Source organism: Chelonia mydas, chromosome 7 (genome assembly GCF_015237465.2).
Source record: "Chelonia mydas isolate rCheMyd1 chromosome 7, rCheMyd1.pri.v2, whole genome shotgun sequence".
NCBI lineage: Eukaryota > Metazoa > Chordata > Testudines > Cheloniidae > Chelonia > Chelonia mydas.
Window position 1 is genome coordinate 102,451,776 of NC_057853.1, and position 12,795 is coordinate 102,464,570.

Here is a 12,795-nt window from a genome sequence, read left to right on the forward strand (position 1 = left end):
GGGAGGCATATTCTGTGCCTGCCTGACGCTTACATTTCGAGGGGACAATGCTCCCCCTATTCCCCCCATGCTTGTAAACCTCCCAAATGGAGGATTTAATCTATTTTGCCAAAATAATTTGAGAAGCAGGTTTACCATGCTCATGCTTGCCGAACAGCACAAATTGTTACTCTCATTGTTGAATGTCCTTCCTTCTCTGAAGGGACTTCTTTAAAATTCCACAGCCATTCAGGATTTATCATCTGTCGTCAGAAGGATTCTGAGGCTTTGGAGACAATTAAGGTAGAATTATCTCCAAATTTATGGGGGGATATTAAGAATTTTAGAGCAAAAAGACCCAACAACAACAAAACCCCCTCGGTTATTTCATCTGGAACCAACTGTTCAAAGATGAGAGCAATAAAAGGCAAAAAAACGCACAAACTTAGCAAGGAAACTATATATCCACCACCAAAGGCATGCTGATAAGTCAATTCACTGGAGGGAAAACATCTGCCTTATGCATCACAGTATGTCTGTTCCAGAACATCCAGGATCAAATACAGAGAAGTCATCTTTAAAAAACATTATGATGCCAGGATGAAAAACCAATTGCTTCCTTAATATTCTTTAAATAGCTAAAATCTGGATATTGAATATACCAAATCCTAGCTCCCAAAGCAGATGTTTTATTCCTGAGTTGGCAGACAGCCTGAAACACTAACTCAGAGAGGTGAGAACTGCCCCTTTCATTTCAAAGGGATATCAATTTTGAAACAAATATAATGTAAGCATCGACATTACTTTGCTACTGATCATTTTGGCAGAAAAAAGACAAACGTGCTCACCCCACAAACCCAAACTGCTTCCCATGCCGCCCCAGTTGTCCTGAACTGCCAAAGCCTCCAACTTTCCCCATCTCTCCCAAGAATTTGTATGATGCCAGAGTCAATGTGGACCCAGCCACATAGTTTAGGTCCAGCTTCCTGCACAGTATCTGGAGCTTTGGCTCTCAGATCCAAAGAACCTGGAATCAAGGAAGGCCTATCTTTGGCAGCCCACAGTTCCAATGACCCAACAATAACCAGACTGTTAGCTGCCAGACACCAGTTCTATCTGCTGGTCTGCAGCACTCATCAACATCTGACCTGTTCTGCCACCATGGAAGACAATGGAACGGAGAAGTCCCGCCTGTGGATCTATGTCCCTCAGTTTTTCAGCAGATCATAGATTGACAGACTTTGAGATCCAGGTGCTGGCTCGCAGGTTATTTTGGAGTGTTTTGCCTACAAAGTAGTTTCAAATTATGAGTGGGTTGATTCTCTCACAACACTGAGCAGATGAGATAAATCTGCCCTCGAGGGCTGTCATCTCTACCCAGAGCAGTTTTAGCTGTTGTTCTTGCTCAAGGCAGGCCCCAGAAGTGAAGCCAACACAGAGTGAACACCCCTATTATGCAGTACTTATTCCCTAGTCTCTTAAAACATGAAGGCTTAGAGCCTCATCCCTGCTTGGGCATCAGTGGGTCGTGAGGTTATAACATGGGGGGGGGGGAGGGTCATGAACTGTCAGCCTCCACCCCAAACCCCGCTTTGCCTTCAGCATTTATAATAGTGTTAAATGTATAAAAAGTGTCTTTAATTTATAAGGGGAGGGGGCTCACTCAGCAGCTTGCTGTGTGAAAGGGGTCACCAATACAAAAGTTTGAGAACCACTGAGCTAGGGAATATTCCCACAGTGCAAGCACTGCAGAAGTCAGTCATAAGGCTTCAAAGACCCCCTAGCAAGCTCTGGTGTTGGGGGCATACCAAGGCAGGGCTGGAGATTTCAGGCAGTGCTACAGACCATCCAACAGCCTTAGGGTGCTGTAACTTAGACAGCCCTAGAGTCTGTCTAAATTATTCGGTGAGCATCTCCAGCTCCCAGAGCAGCCCAGGAACAGGAAGATGAATAGGTGGCTTACAGTCACCTTATCCTTCCTCCCCATGGGATGCAAATTCTGTGCTGTCTCCCTTATCGACACCGTACAGAATCTTGCCCAAGTATGTTGGTCAGTCATGGACGTTATTGCCACATACCAATACCAGCCGAGTACCAGGTTTTCTGTCCACCTACCGGACAGCAAAACTTGATGCAACTGTTCTTCTGCTTACAAACGATCAGCGGTAGACATGAACACCACTTAAAAATACTTTTAGCTTTACCAGAACTAAAAAATAAAATGAACAGGATTGTAACAGTTGAGAGAAATGATTCAGAGACTTGCAGTCTTCAGTGACAAGATAGGATTTGAAGGACTACGAAATCATGGTCTCTTTCATAGTTATCCCTTCACCTTGAACCTCTGGATCTGTGACAGGAGCATGGGCCTAACAGTCACTATATATCTAGATAGTTCTGGAAAGTATAGCATCCAGGCACTGGCTGCCATGAGTAGGAATCAGCATATACCAATCATAATAGAGAACTGACAGGCATTTTGTTCAATCTCTGCAGGAATTATTCCTGTTTTCTCCTACTCTTGCAATGTAACATCAGATACCATTATGCAATAGAGTCATTTACAGAATAAATCATTAAACTAAACAGTAAGACGACAACACAGAGAGACAATCTACAGCATATTTTCAATCTGCAGAAGTATTCTCCCAAGTAAATACCCAGGCTATGAAATATTAACTGGAGCATTTCATCTGATGGGGGTAAAGAGGATAGGCAGGGCGTGGGTGAGGAATGCAAATAAGATGCAAATTATTTGAGTACTATGTAACCAAGGTTAGAATTTATGCCTGAGATTGCTGTTACAATGCACATCTAAGTATCTAACAGCTTACTAATGACACTGTGTGAGCTGATTTCTTTTTTTAAAGTCTACATTGTATTGTAGGTTGATTATTACACACATTTTGAAATGTAACCCTCATTGCACTAGGCAAGAGAAAGTAAGGGCAAGATTCTGCTAAGGGTCACACAATAATTCTCAAAGCTCACAAATTACCTTTTAAAATAAAAACATCCGGGCAAATGGTAGTATAAAAGCTAAATATTAGTTCAGTCAGCTCCTCGTACACGCATAACCTTTTCATTGATGTTTCCTCAAACATTTTATACTGAAGTTAGAAACAGGTGTTTGTTTTGGACAGTCATCATAGTCAGGTTTTGCCAGAAATGCAGCAAAAGAGCGGATGGAAGGAATCTTGTTTGAAAAAAAGAAAAGTAAAAAATATCTGCAGAGATCTCTTTTCTGAAGAAAAACAGATGCCAGAACTTTGCATCGAAGCTCATCTGTACATAATTAAAACAAAACAAAAAAATGGTGATTCAGTACTCGGTACTAGCTCAAAAATATCCAGGTAATCTGCTTCTAAAACCAGTGATGTAAGAAAAAAAAATATTAAATTTAAGTATGCTGATCCGATGCTGGTTGTCATGAGTGCATGCTTTTAGCATAGACTGAGTAAAAAAAAATAAAAATAAATAAAATAATCAGCAGATCCCTTCCCCCCTACCTTCCACCCCCCCCCCCCTTTCAGATTGACACATACAGCAGCAAAAGCAGATAAAGTAACAATATCCTGTTAAACTGTTTTTCAAAAAGTGTCAGGACAAGCAACATATAGACATTCATATGGAGCAAGTGCATCTGAGAACTAAGTGGTTGGAGGTGTTGACAAAAAAATTAAGAACTGAATAATTAAGCTTGAGAATTAACACTCCAGGAAGCTAGATGAGGATGCTCGTATTGTGGCTGCCAATGAGGTATTGTTCTGTGGGCAAACATAGGACTTCCTATTCCCATGTCATCAATCAAGTCTTTTCAGAAGCACTATATTCCTTTAATGGTTTCTTTTATCTGTCCAGGGGGAAGTCATAATTACCACCATTTCCAATATGCATAGATTTCTATTGTCTTTCGTGATGAACATTTAGAAAAAGCTGTATTCAAGCCAGAATTTGAAAAATACAATAACTACCCTATATTTTGTGAATACAGCTTTGTTACTATGCCGCAAATACTAGCTGATTTTTTTTTTGCCCACTAGCAAATCACAATTCCTGCAGTTTCCACAGTATGCATCCGATGAAGTGAGCTGTAGCTCACGAAAGCTCATGCTCAAATAAATTGGTTAGTCTCTAAGGTGCCACAAGTACTCTTTTTCTTTTTGGGTTTTTTATGCTCAGAAAGAAAGTCTGCATGGTTGAGGCTTGGAAACCTTATGCTTAAACCCCATACGTGAACCACTGACCTCCTTTGTGTATTTCTATCTCTTCTGACTACTGCATTATGGTCATCATCCAATCGTATTGTCAAAAGGAGCATGACAAACCTGCACAGACAACACTTCCTTGTGTCTTTCTGTAGCAAAATATTTACTATATTTTACAAATATTAATCCTTTATGCTTGTTTATGAGTGATTACGTTAGCTGAAAATATCCACATCGAAGTGCTAAGAGTTGGAGGGCTTTCATTATGCACTCTCCCCTTCCGCAATCATTCTGATGTGCAATAGAGTGAAATGAAAATTATTCCCTCACAGTTGTTGTATTTCTGTTGTAGGAAAAGATTACAAAATTTTGTTATGCCTGGGTGGGCATGAACAATGTGAACAAGAATGGCATACAAACCATAATCTCGTTGTTATAGCCTCTTCCTCTAGCGAATTCCACCTTTTACCTCCACAATAGGAAAAGTTGATGATCTTTTTAAATAAACAAGTCTCTCAACTCTAAACTGCATTTTCACATGTAGATGCATGGAATCTAGCTGACAGATATTAAAAATATATTTACAGGATTAAATAAGAGTTTATTGTCACATTTAACTGCTTTGTCTGATGTACATTGCAGGTTCTGTGCAGCATAAAAAAAACAAAAAACCCTTTCTTTTATGTGAAAACCAGAACTGATGAGATGGCAACAGCACTTGTTTATCACACCAGCACTACAACTGCTTGAAGATGACCAACATTAATAAAACTGGAACAAATCTGTTGTTAAAATGGACTGCAACACTTGAAAACAAAATGCATCAAGTTAAGGCTAATGAGAATAATGTAAAACAGTTAAAACAGATAGACCACTAGATGTTTAAAGGTTGAAACACCCAATAGAAGAGTGCCAATTTTAACATTTCATTTTTCCAAACCCATTTGGTTTAATTTAATACAGGTAAAGAGAGGTTAATGAACAGGTTTTTGCCCAACATATATATTATATAATGAGATTTTAGCCTTTTGTAAATCTGAAATATTTAAACATTTAAGCAACTGTTTTGTTCTTTGGGATATTAACCAATCAAAAGGAGGGTTATTCATATTTTAAAGCATTAAATGCATATGTTAACACCATAAACTGCAGGTTTTGTCATTTACAAGTAAGGAAAAGCCCAATAGTACACAGACTTTTTAATGGCACAATTTCACATCTTTTGGGCAAAATCAGAATACAAGGAGTAATTAAATAAAAATATAAGTGCATCCAAACATAGATTCTCTACATATACCACATTTTATGCTTCCAAAATGTGGAATTTCTGACAAGAGCTGCAATTCAAATTAAAATAAATGTTTGTGTATTTCACCCGGAGGTGAAAGAGGTAATAAACCCAGGGGAATCTCTAAACAACCTTCCCCAATGCAATCCCCTATTCCTTACATGAAATAAATTGTACGGAAGTATAAATTCAATGCACAGATTGCAAAGAAATGGCATATAGTTTATAATTTCTGGAATTTGTAGATTCTAAAGCCCAATTGTGAATTAACTACTGTTTGTAATTTACTATGTGCACTTCATATTTTTAGTACAAAAATGAGACTGTAAAGGAGGCTAGAGTAGCATAGAGCCATTGTAAACCCACCAAAACCAAAGTATGCTTATGACATTCATTTGGATGATTTACCAATAAGTTTTTCCTACAGAAAAAAGGCAGTCATTTTAAATGATATACATTAGGCTAGTACAAAAAATTGAAACAAATCCCTTCTCTATTAAAAGAGCATGCACACAGAAGAAGGTAGACCACATTTGTTCCAATCAGGCTTCTTGGAATTATCAAAATTTCATTTCTGGTAAAGATCAATTTGGCTCACCATAGAAAGTTGCTTTGAAGGCTATTGATAAATTGTTTCCCTTTCAAAAACTAAAATTCAAGGCATGATAGTGCAAGAGGTAAGTTTTGATTTTAGAGAACATTGTTATTTGTAGACTAACTGTGCTTAGTCACTAAATCCCAATTTATTGTCTTAAAGAAAATACGGCAACAAAAGCTACAAGGTTTCTAGAAATTTCATTTTGCCTAAATTTACCAGTACATCCATGAACCTCATCAACATTAACACAACTTGATTATCCTAATGATTCCATTATAAACTTGCAAAATGTATCACAAGGTGAATAAGCCATCTAGTGCAAGTCTTCTACATTTTCTGTGCACAGTAATCCTCTTTGTAGTTTATTTCCTCCAGGTTAAATCCCCAAAATTTTTCTGTAACAATTATGAAAAAAAGAGTGCCATGCTGAGTTTTTGTTCTGTTATATCTGGGACGTTTGTGTGTTCCTGGAATCCCCATCAGGATGCGTCAGGGATCGTGAATCCCTTGTCTGTGAGTATTCACTGTCAGATGACTCTGTAGGTTCAAGCAAGTTCTCATAATCACTGTCTTCTGATTCATCAACAATGTCATTAACTGCTCTTTGGGAGGAAGGCATGGATGCTCCGTTACCAGAATACTTCAATCCTGCATTTGTGGAAACATAATTGGAAGAGCCCACTGCTTGAGGTCGAGGCATGAAAACATTGCTTTCTGGGAGACCATGACCCAAAGTACTTTCTTGATTGCTCACACTGAAATCAGAATAAGGAGGAGGGGGATCAGAAGCATCTGAGTCTTCAAGTGTGCAACCTTCCACAGCAAATCCAGGGTACGACATTCGTGGAGGAAACATAGATTCCAAATTATCAGTTGACATTTGCCTGGTTAAGATGGCTTGCTGCAGTCCTATGAAAGACAAAAGGAAAATAAACATATCCTAATTACACTGAAAAGCATGAAAAGTGATTTAGTTTTATGTTTATGTTGGTCAGTGCTTATGGAAAATTCAGGTACAGTGAACACATTAGAAAGCATCTGTCTTGTTTCTTGTGGAAAACTGCATAAAACTGGCAAAAAAAGTGTTCTGTTCTCAGTGACTTTATTTAAACAAACCATTTTATGGATAGAAAAGTTGCTATACTTGACTTAAGTGTTAACTTAACTCTCAGGCCTCTGGGAATTATATTTCTACTACTACTTATGTTTCATATAGCCTGCCTTTTTTCAGATTAAAGTGGTGTTTTATGAACAGTTGAGGTGAAGCCAAAAGCACCAAAGTTGATGTATATGGAATCATTTAAATAGACAAGATGTTACTCACATAGGAAAAAGAACAAGTTCAAACACATGGGTCTGGTAAATTAAGACACAGTAGGGTTCCATCTTTGACACAGAGCACAGGGAGTGGCAAGATAGAAAAGTAAAAGGTTTTTCAGCAGCTGAGAAGTGCATGCAGCATAAAATAGTAATCACTCCCTTGAACATCTTATTGCACTTATAAAAACGATAGATTTTAATGTTTTAGACGGTACAGTCTCAACTGACTTCTCTGCAGTAGAAACTGAATTCATACCTACCTAACAATAATTGCTGAGTACGACAAGCTTTCCAACAAACAGCACTACTATGGGGATCTGAATAGCAGAAAAGTACATAGCAATAGCTCCCTTTTTTCCCCTACACAGGGAGCATGACTGATACATGATCAACTCTCCAATGCCAAAGACGAAGTTTCCCAATATTGAGAAAGTGAGAAGGTAGAAAACCAGCTACAACATTTAATCTAATAATTTCATGTATGCAGAAACTGTGTATATACCTTCCTGTCTCACCCTCTCTCAAGCAATTCTTGTCTGCTCAGACACAGGCTCTCAGGAACTGATGCCTGCAGCCCACTGGCAGTCCACGACTAATGCTGTTCTTAGTGCCCAGAATCCGTTGCCACACAGACTGGGTTCAGCTCTGGCCACTCTTGCTATCCACCTTCACCTTCTTGTTGGTTTATGCAGCAGTGGTTACCTGAACTGCATTATCCCTGGTCAAGCAGGAAACAGTAATGATTCACACTGGTTGTGTATTACAGGTGGTCAGTGAACAGGTAAGAGCTAGCATCAATCCTCCAGGTTGAAGGAAGGAAGAAGGAATCCTTCAGGAAGTGGGTTGGGAGATCAAACTGTTGCTGCCAAAATGCCCAAGCAGTAGTGGGTACCATGTGCATTGCCGTGCTGATTGGAGGAAAGGTCTCTCAATCCTAGTAGCAGAGAGGCCCATTACAAAGCTTGGAATATTCACTAAACAAAACAATCCCTTAATCCCAACCACACATCAAACAACTGAATATAAAGTTGATAAAGGATACTCTTGCTGGCAGTAATGGCAGGGTTATTTTTGTAAACTGGTCCATTAAATGGATGGAAAGAGGCAGTGGCCCCTTTGCAGGAATGCTTGAGAACAATTAAAGGCAATTATATAACCATGTGTTCCAGAGTGAAACCTCTCTCCAGAGCACCTTTCTGGAACACTGGTGAAAAGTACAACAGTGAGTTCAGATGCTTTGTTTTATATTACTCCGAATACACAATTGCCCCATATTCCACTTTGCACTCAAATTTTCTCCTTGACACCTTGTTTATACTTCCTCCCTTCATTTTATGCGTCTCTTTCTCCACCCTCCAGCTATACCTCTTCTCCCACATCTGCACTGCCTTACGTCTGCCGAAATGAGTTAGAGCAGCACTGTTTCCTCAAATGATGGAGCACTTTATCATACCCTCCTCCTGCTAAGCAAAAGTTTCCTGAAGCCCTATTCAGCTTTTAGGGAAGAGGAACAGTTTAGCACCAGCCCAAATATGTTCAAACAATGGATCTGAGCCAGAAAATTGTGGAGCAGCAGAAAATAACTGCAAATTAAGCAGTTTTGTTGCTCTTGGGTTTTTTTTCTGGTAGCCCTTAACACATGCCATGAAAATTATTCTGTCAAAATGGCACAGAACTCTAATGAAAAACATGGATATTTAATGTGGAGGACATATTTCTATCATAGTAAGTTAAACCCCAGCAAATCAATACAAGGAATGGTATATTTTGACACCCAGCATAAACAAAAAGTACGTTTTGATACATCAGATCTTAAATCACAAACCAAAAGAGAGTCAAGATTGTCCTGTTCTACTTATGCCTCGCACTGTCTGAAATAAATCAAAGGATGAATGAGTCCAGCTCCAACGTAATACCAGATGGCAGTATTTCAATACTCAAACTAACATTTCAATTACAGAATTAACACTGACAAGTAGGAAACTTCAGTGATATTTGAGAAAGGCACTATGCATTTGCCTATATTTACCAGTGATTACTCCTTAATGTAGGACTGGGTTTGTTGGATTCTAGTTTAACATGCAAAAAAATGATATTGTAATTAGGACTGTTGATTAATTGCAGTTTTAATCGCACTGTCAAACAATAGAATACCAACTGAAATTTATTAAATATTTTGGATGTTCTTCTACATTTTCAAATATTTTGATTTCAATTACAACAAAATACGAAGTGTATAGTACTCACTTTATATTATTTTTATTACAAATATTTGCACAGTAAAAATGATACACAAAAGAAATAGTATTTTTCAATTCACCTCATAAAAGTGAAGTCTCTATCGTAAAAATGCAAGAGACCATAGTGAAATCTCTTTATCGTGAAAATGCAACTTACAAATGTAGATTTTGTTGTTACATAACTGCACACAAAACAAAACAATGTAAAACTTTAGAGCCTACAAGTCGACTCAGTCTTACTTCTTGTTCAGCCAATCACAAAGAGAAACAAGTTTGTTTACATTTACAGGAGATAATGCTGCCTGCTTCTTATTTACAATGTCACCTGAAAGTGAGAACAGGCGTTTGCATGGGACTTTTGTAGCCGGCATTGCAAGGTATTTACATGCCAGATTGCTAAACATTCACATGCACCTTCATGCTTTGGCCACCATTCCAGAGGAGATGTTTCCATGCTGATAACGCTTGTTAAAAAAATAATGCATTAATTAAATTTCTGACTGAACTCCTTGGGGGAGAATTATATGTCTCCTGCTCTGTGTTTTACCTGCATCCAAAAATATTTATATAAATAGTATTCTACTATTGTTTCACAATGTGATTAATCATGATTTTTTTTAATCATATGATTAATTTTTTAATTATAGTAATTATTCCAGTTATTCATTCAGATCCACAGTTCAGTCAAACAGCAAACAGACAACTCATGTGGATTCATAAATAAAATTTAGCCGATATGTGGTAGGCTGACATGTTAAAAGATGAAATGAAGATGCCCCAATCTAATGGATTAAATGCTGAAAAAAACCTTGCAGTCTTACTGATGTATGGGCCAGAGCTCTACTAGACAATTACTACAGCAGCACTAGAGCTGTCCTGCTAATTATCCCATCAATTAGTTATTCTCTTCACCTCATGCAGTTCTTCCAGCGTGCCTCACTTAACTAATGTTGCTGTACCAGCTTCCGATCACAAAAATCGGGCCTTCAAATATGTACTGACATCTACCAGCCTGAGACTAAGCCTACTGGCCCAGGATGAAATTTCCCTTCAATTCCCATGCTATTACATCCCCTGCAGTTTGGAGTGATATGCAGTTAAGTACTGTAATGAAACGTAATAAATCATTCAACTTACTACTTACTACCTTTTAAAAAAGGTCTTTGTCAAATAGGTTGTCTTCTTTCCCTTTCTGGTTTCACTTCACTTCTCCTTTCCTAGAAGAAATCACTATCTATTTCTGTGATATTTCCAGGGTTTGTTTCCTCATTTCTTTTTCTCTCTGTATCCCTTTGTATCCTCCCGCCTTATTTTCTGTTTCACTTCCAGCACTACCAAAAACAAAAAACCACGACACACACACACAACTTTCCTGCCTTTTCAGTACTACAGATCTCTTTTCAAATGGCTACTATCATTCTTCCGACTCTCTCTCTACATACTCACTCAGACTTCAAAAAACAAAAAAACCCCTCCCTCATACACAGGAAATTATTACATTTTTCAAGACCCTTGTAGTCAAACACCAAACTGAGATAAGATGCCCCACTGTGCATGGACAACACCCAGCTAGGGGAAAAAAAATCTCTCCTCCAGTGGGTGTTTGGTTTCCTACTAGGTGCTTTTAATGAAAATTTGAATATAAGGATATTAAATATAGTACAGATCTCATCATCCACAAGAACATTAACCCTGGAGAATCAAAGGACATCTGGCTTTTCAGCTATCTTTTATTAATTGCTAGCTGCCACCACAAGTGATGTACTGTGTGTCCACTTGTATAAATTGTGGGCCAAGTGCTGGCCTCCAGCTCTGCTCTCTCTGCTGTGGAATATGACCCTAAGAGGGAAGCTGTGGATATCCTTGGCCTAAGGGAAACCCAGAGATGGTATACCTTTGGCATAGCCTGCTATATTAACCTGACCCCGAGGTGTAGGGGAGTATTCTTGGGCAGGCTGAAGGTTCGAGGGGTGTGCCTGGAGCATGCTGAACTCCAGAGAGCTCTGGCTGGTGACTCCATCCCCGTGTGACCATTAGCTGATCTAGCCAAGAGCACCCACCAGGCCACTCTATGTCAAATGCTGGTTCAGGCTCAATCCCAGCATCACAGAAGCTGAGAAGAGGCTGACAGCCATTTTCCCCCTCCCACATCTTGGAGTCCCACACTCAGCAGAGTTCAGCCACATGTAGGCAGCTGGCCCTCCATGCTTCATCCCAGCAACAGTGATACTAGCATAGGTCATTCACCTGAAGGAAAAGCAATTCCCCACCAAATTTTTTATCACCAAAATCAGTATTTCTCTCAGAATGAGTTCTCTTTATAAACTTCCCAAAGAAAAAACACACAAGTTAGTTAATATGAAACACTGCATGTATTTTAATCCTTTGTTAAAATCATTGATGTAGATGCTGCACTCTCCCATAGTCACCATGCTCTAGGTAAGATGATGCAAATGTTCTACAGTCCAAAGGCCTGATAGCCTGTATTAACCTATCCCACATCACACATTTTTTAGGCTAAGATCACCTAAATAATGGAACCTGAGCAAGAATTGAGCCAGGTATCCACAGGAGAAAAATATTAACACGGGTCACTTAGCCCTCTCCACAATTCAGTTTCAAATTTTAAATTTTGTTAGTTCACATGCACAACTTCCTAAGATTTTGCTAATTATATTTTTCTTCTGGCATAGAGAACATTGAAATGTGTGTTGCAAGTATCTTCACAAACTAAGAATTATTTCAATATACATTTATCACAGGCAACGTAAACATGAGTGCAAGAATAGCTATTAGGTTGACAATAACTGTGCCCCATATCTTTGTTGCAATAAGAGAAACAGGCAGATCATTCCAATGAGTCTTAAGTCCATGTTTCTAATAATATTTTGTCCTCACAGATCCTGTTTATGAACATAAGTGTAAGGGAACTTACTTATTTTTTGCTCCTTTTCGTTTTTTCTTTGTGTGATTTGCCCTTTTAGTTTGTTTACATCAGCTTGGAAAGATTCAACAACTCGTTCACTCTTTTCTACATCTATACATACTGCCTGGGAGAAAAACCACAATAAGATAAGTCATACTCAGATTCTCCAAAAATCCATTAAAGAGTTACACAACTAGGCCAGATAATATTGCCAGACTAGAAACAACATGAAACCA

At 38.6% G+C, this 12,795-nt stretch overlaps 1 protein-coding gene across 1 annotated transcript in view; it reads right to left on the reverse strand.

Annotated features, from left to right (window-relative positions):
• Positions 1-4,767: 4,767 nt before the first annotated feature.
• Positions 4,768-12,795, reverse strand: part of ABRAXAS2 (abraxas 2, BRISC complex subunit) — a 28,609-nt gene continuing 20,581 nt past the window's right edge. The window contains exons 8-9 of the mRNA XM_007053052.4: positions 12,569-12,683; positions 4,768-6,982 (exon numbers count right to left, since the gene is read on the reverse strand). Coding sequence (XP_007053114.1) covers positions 6,516-6,982; positions 12,569-12,683 — 582 coding nt within the window. The 3' untranslated portion in view covers positions 4,768-6,515. The remainder of the gene's footprint in view (positions 6,983-12,568; positions 12,684-12,795) is intronic.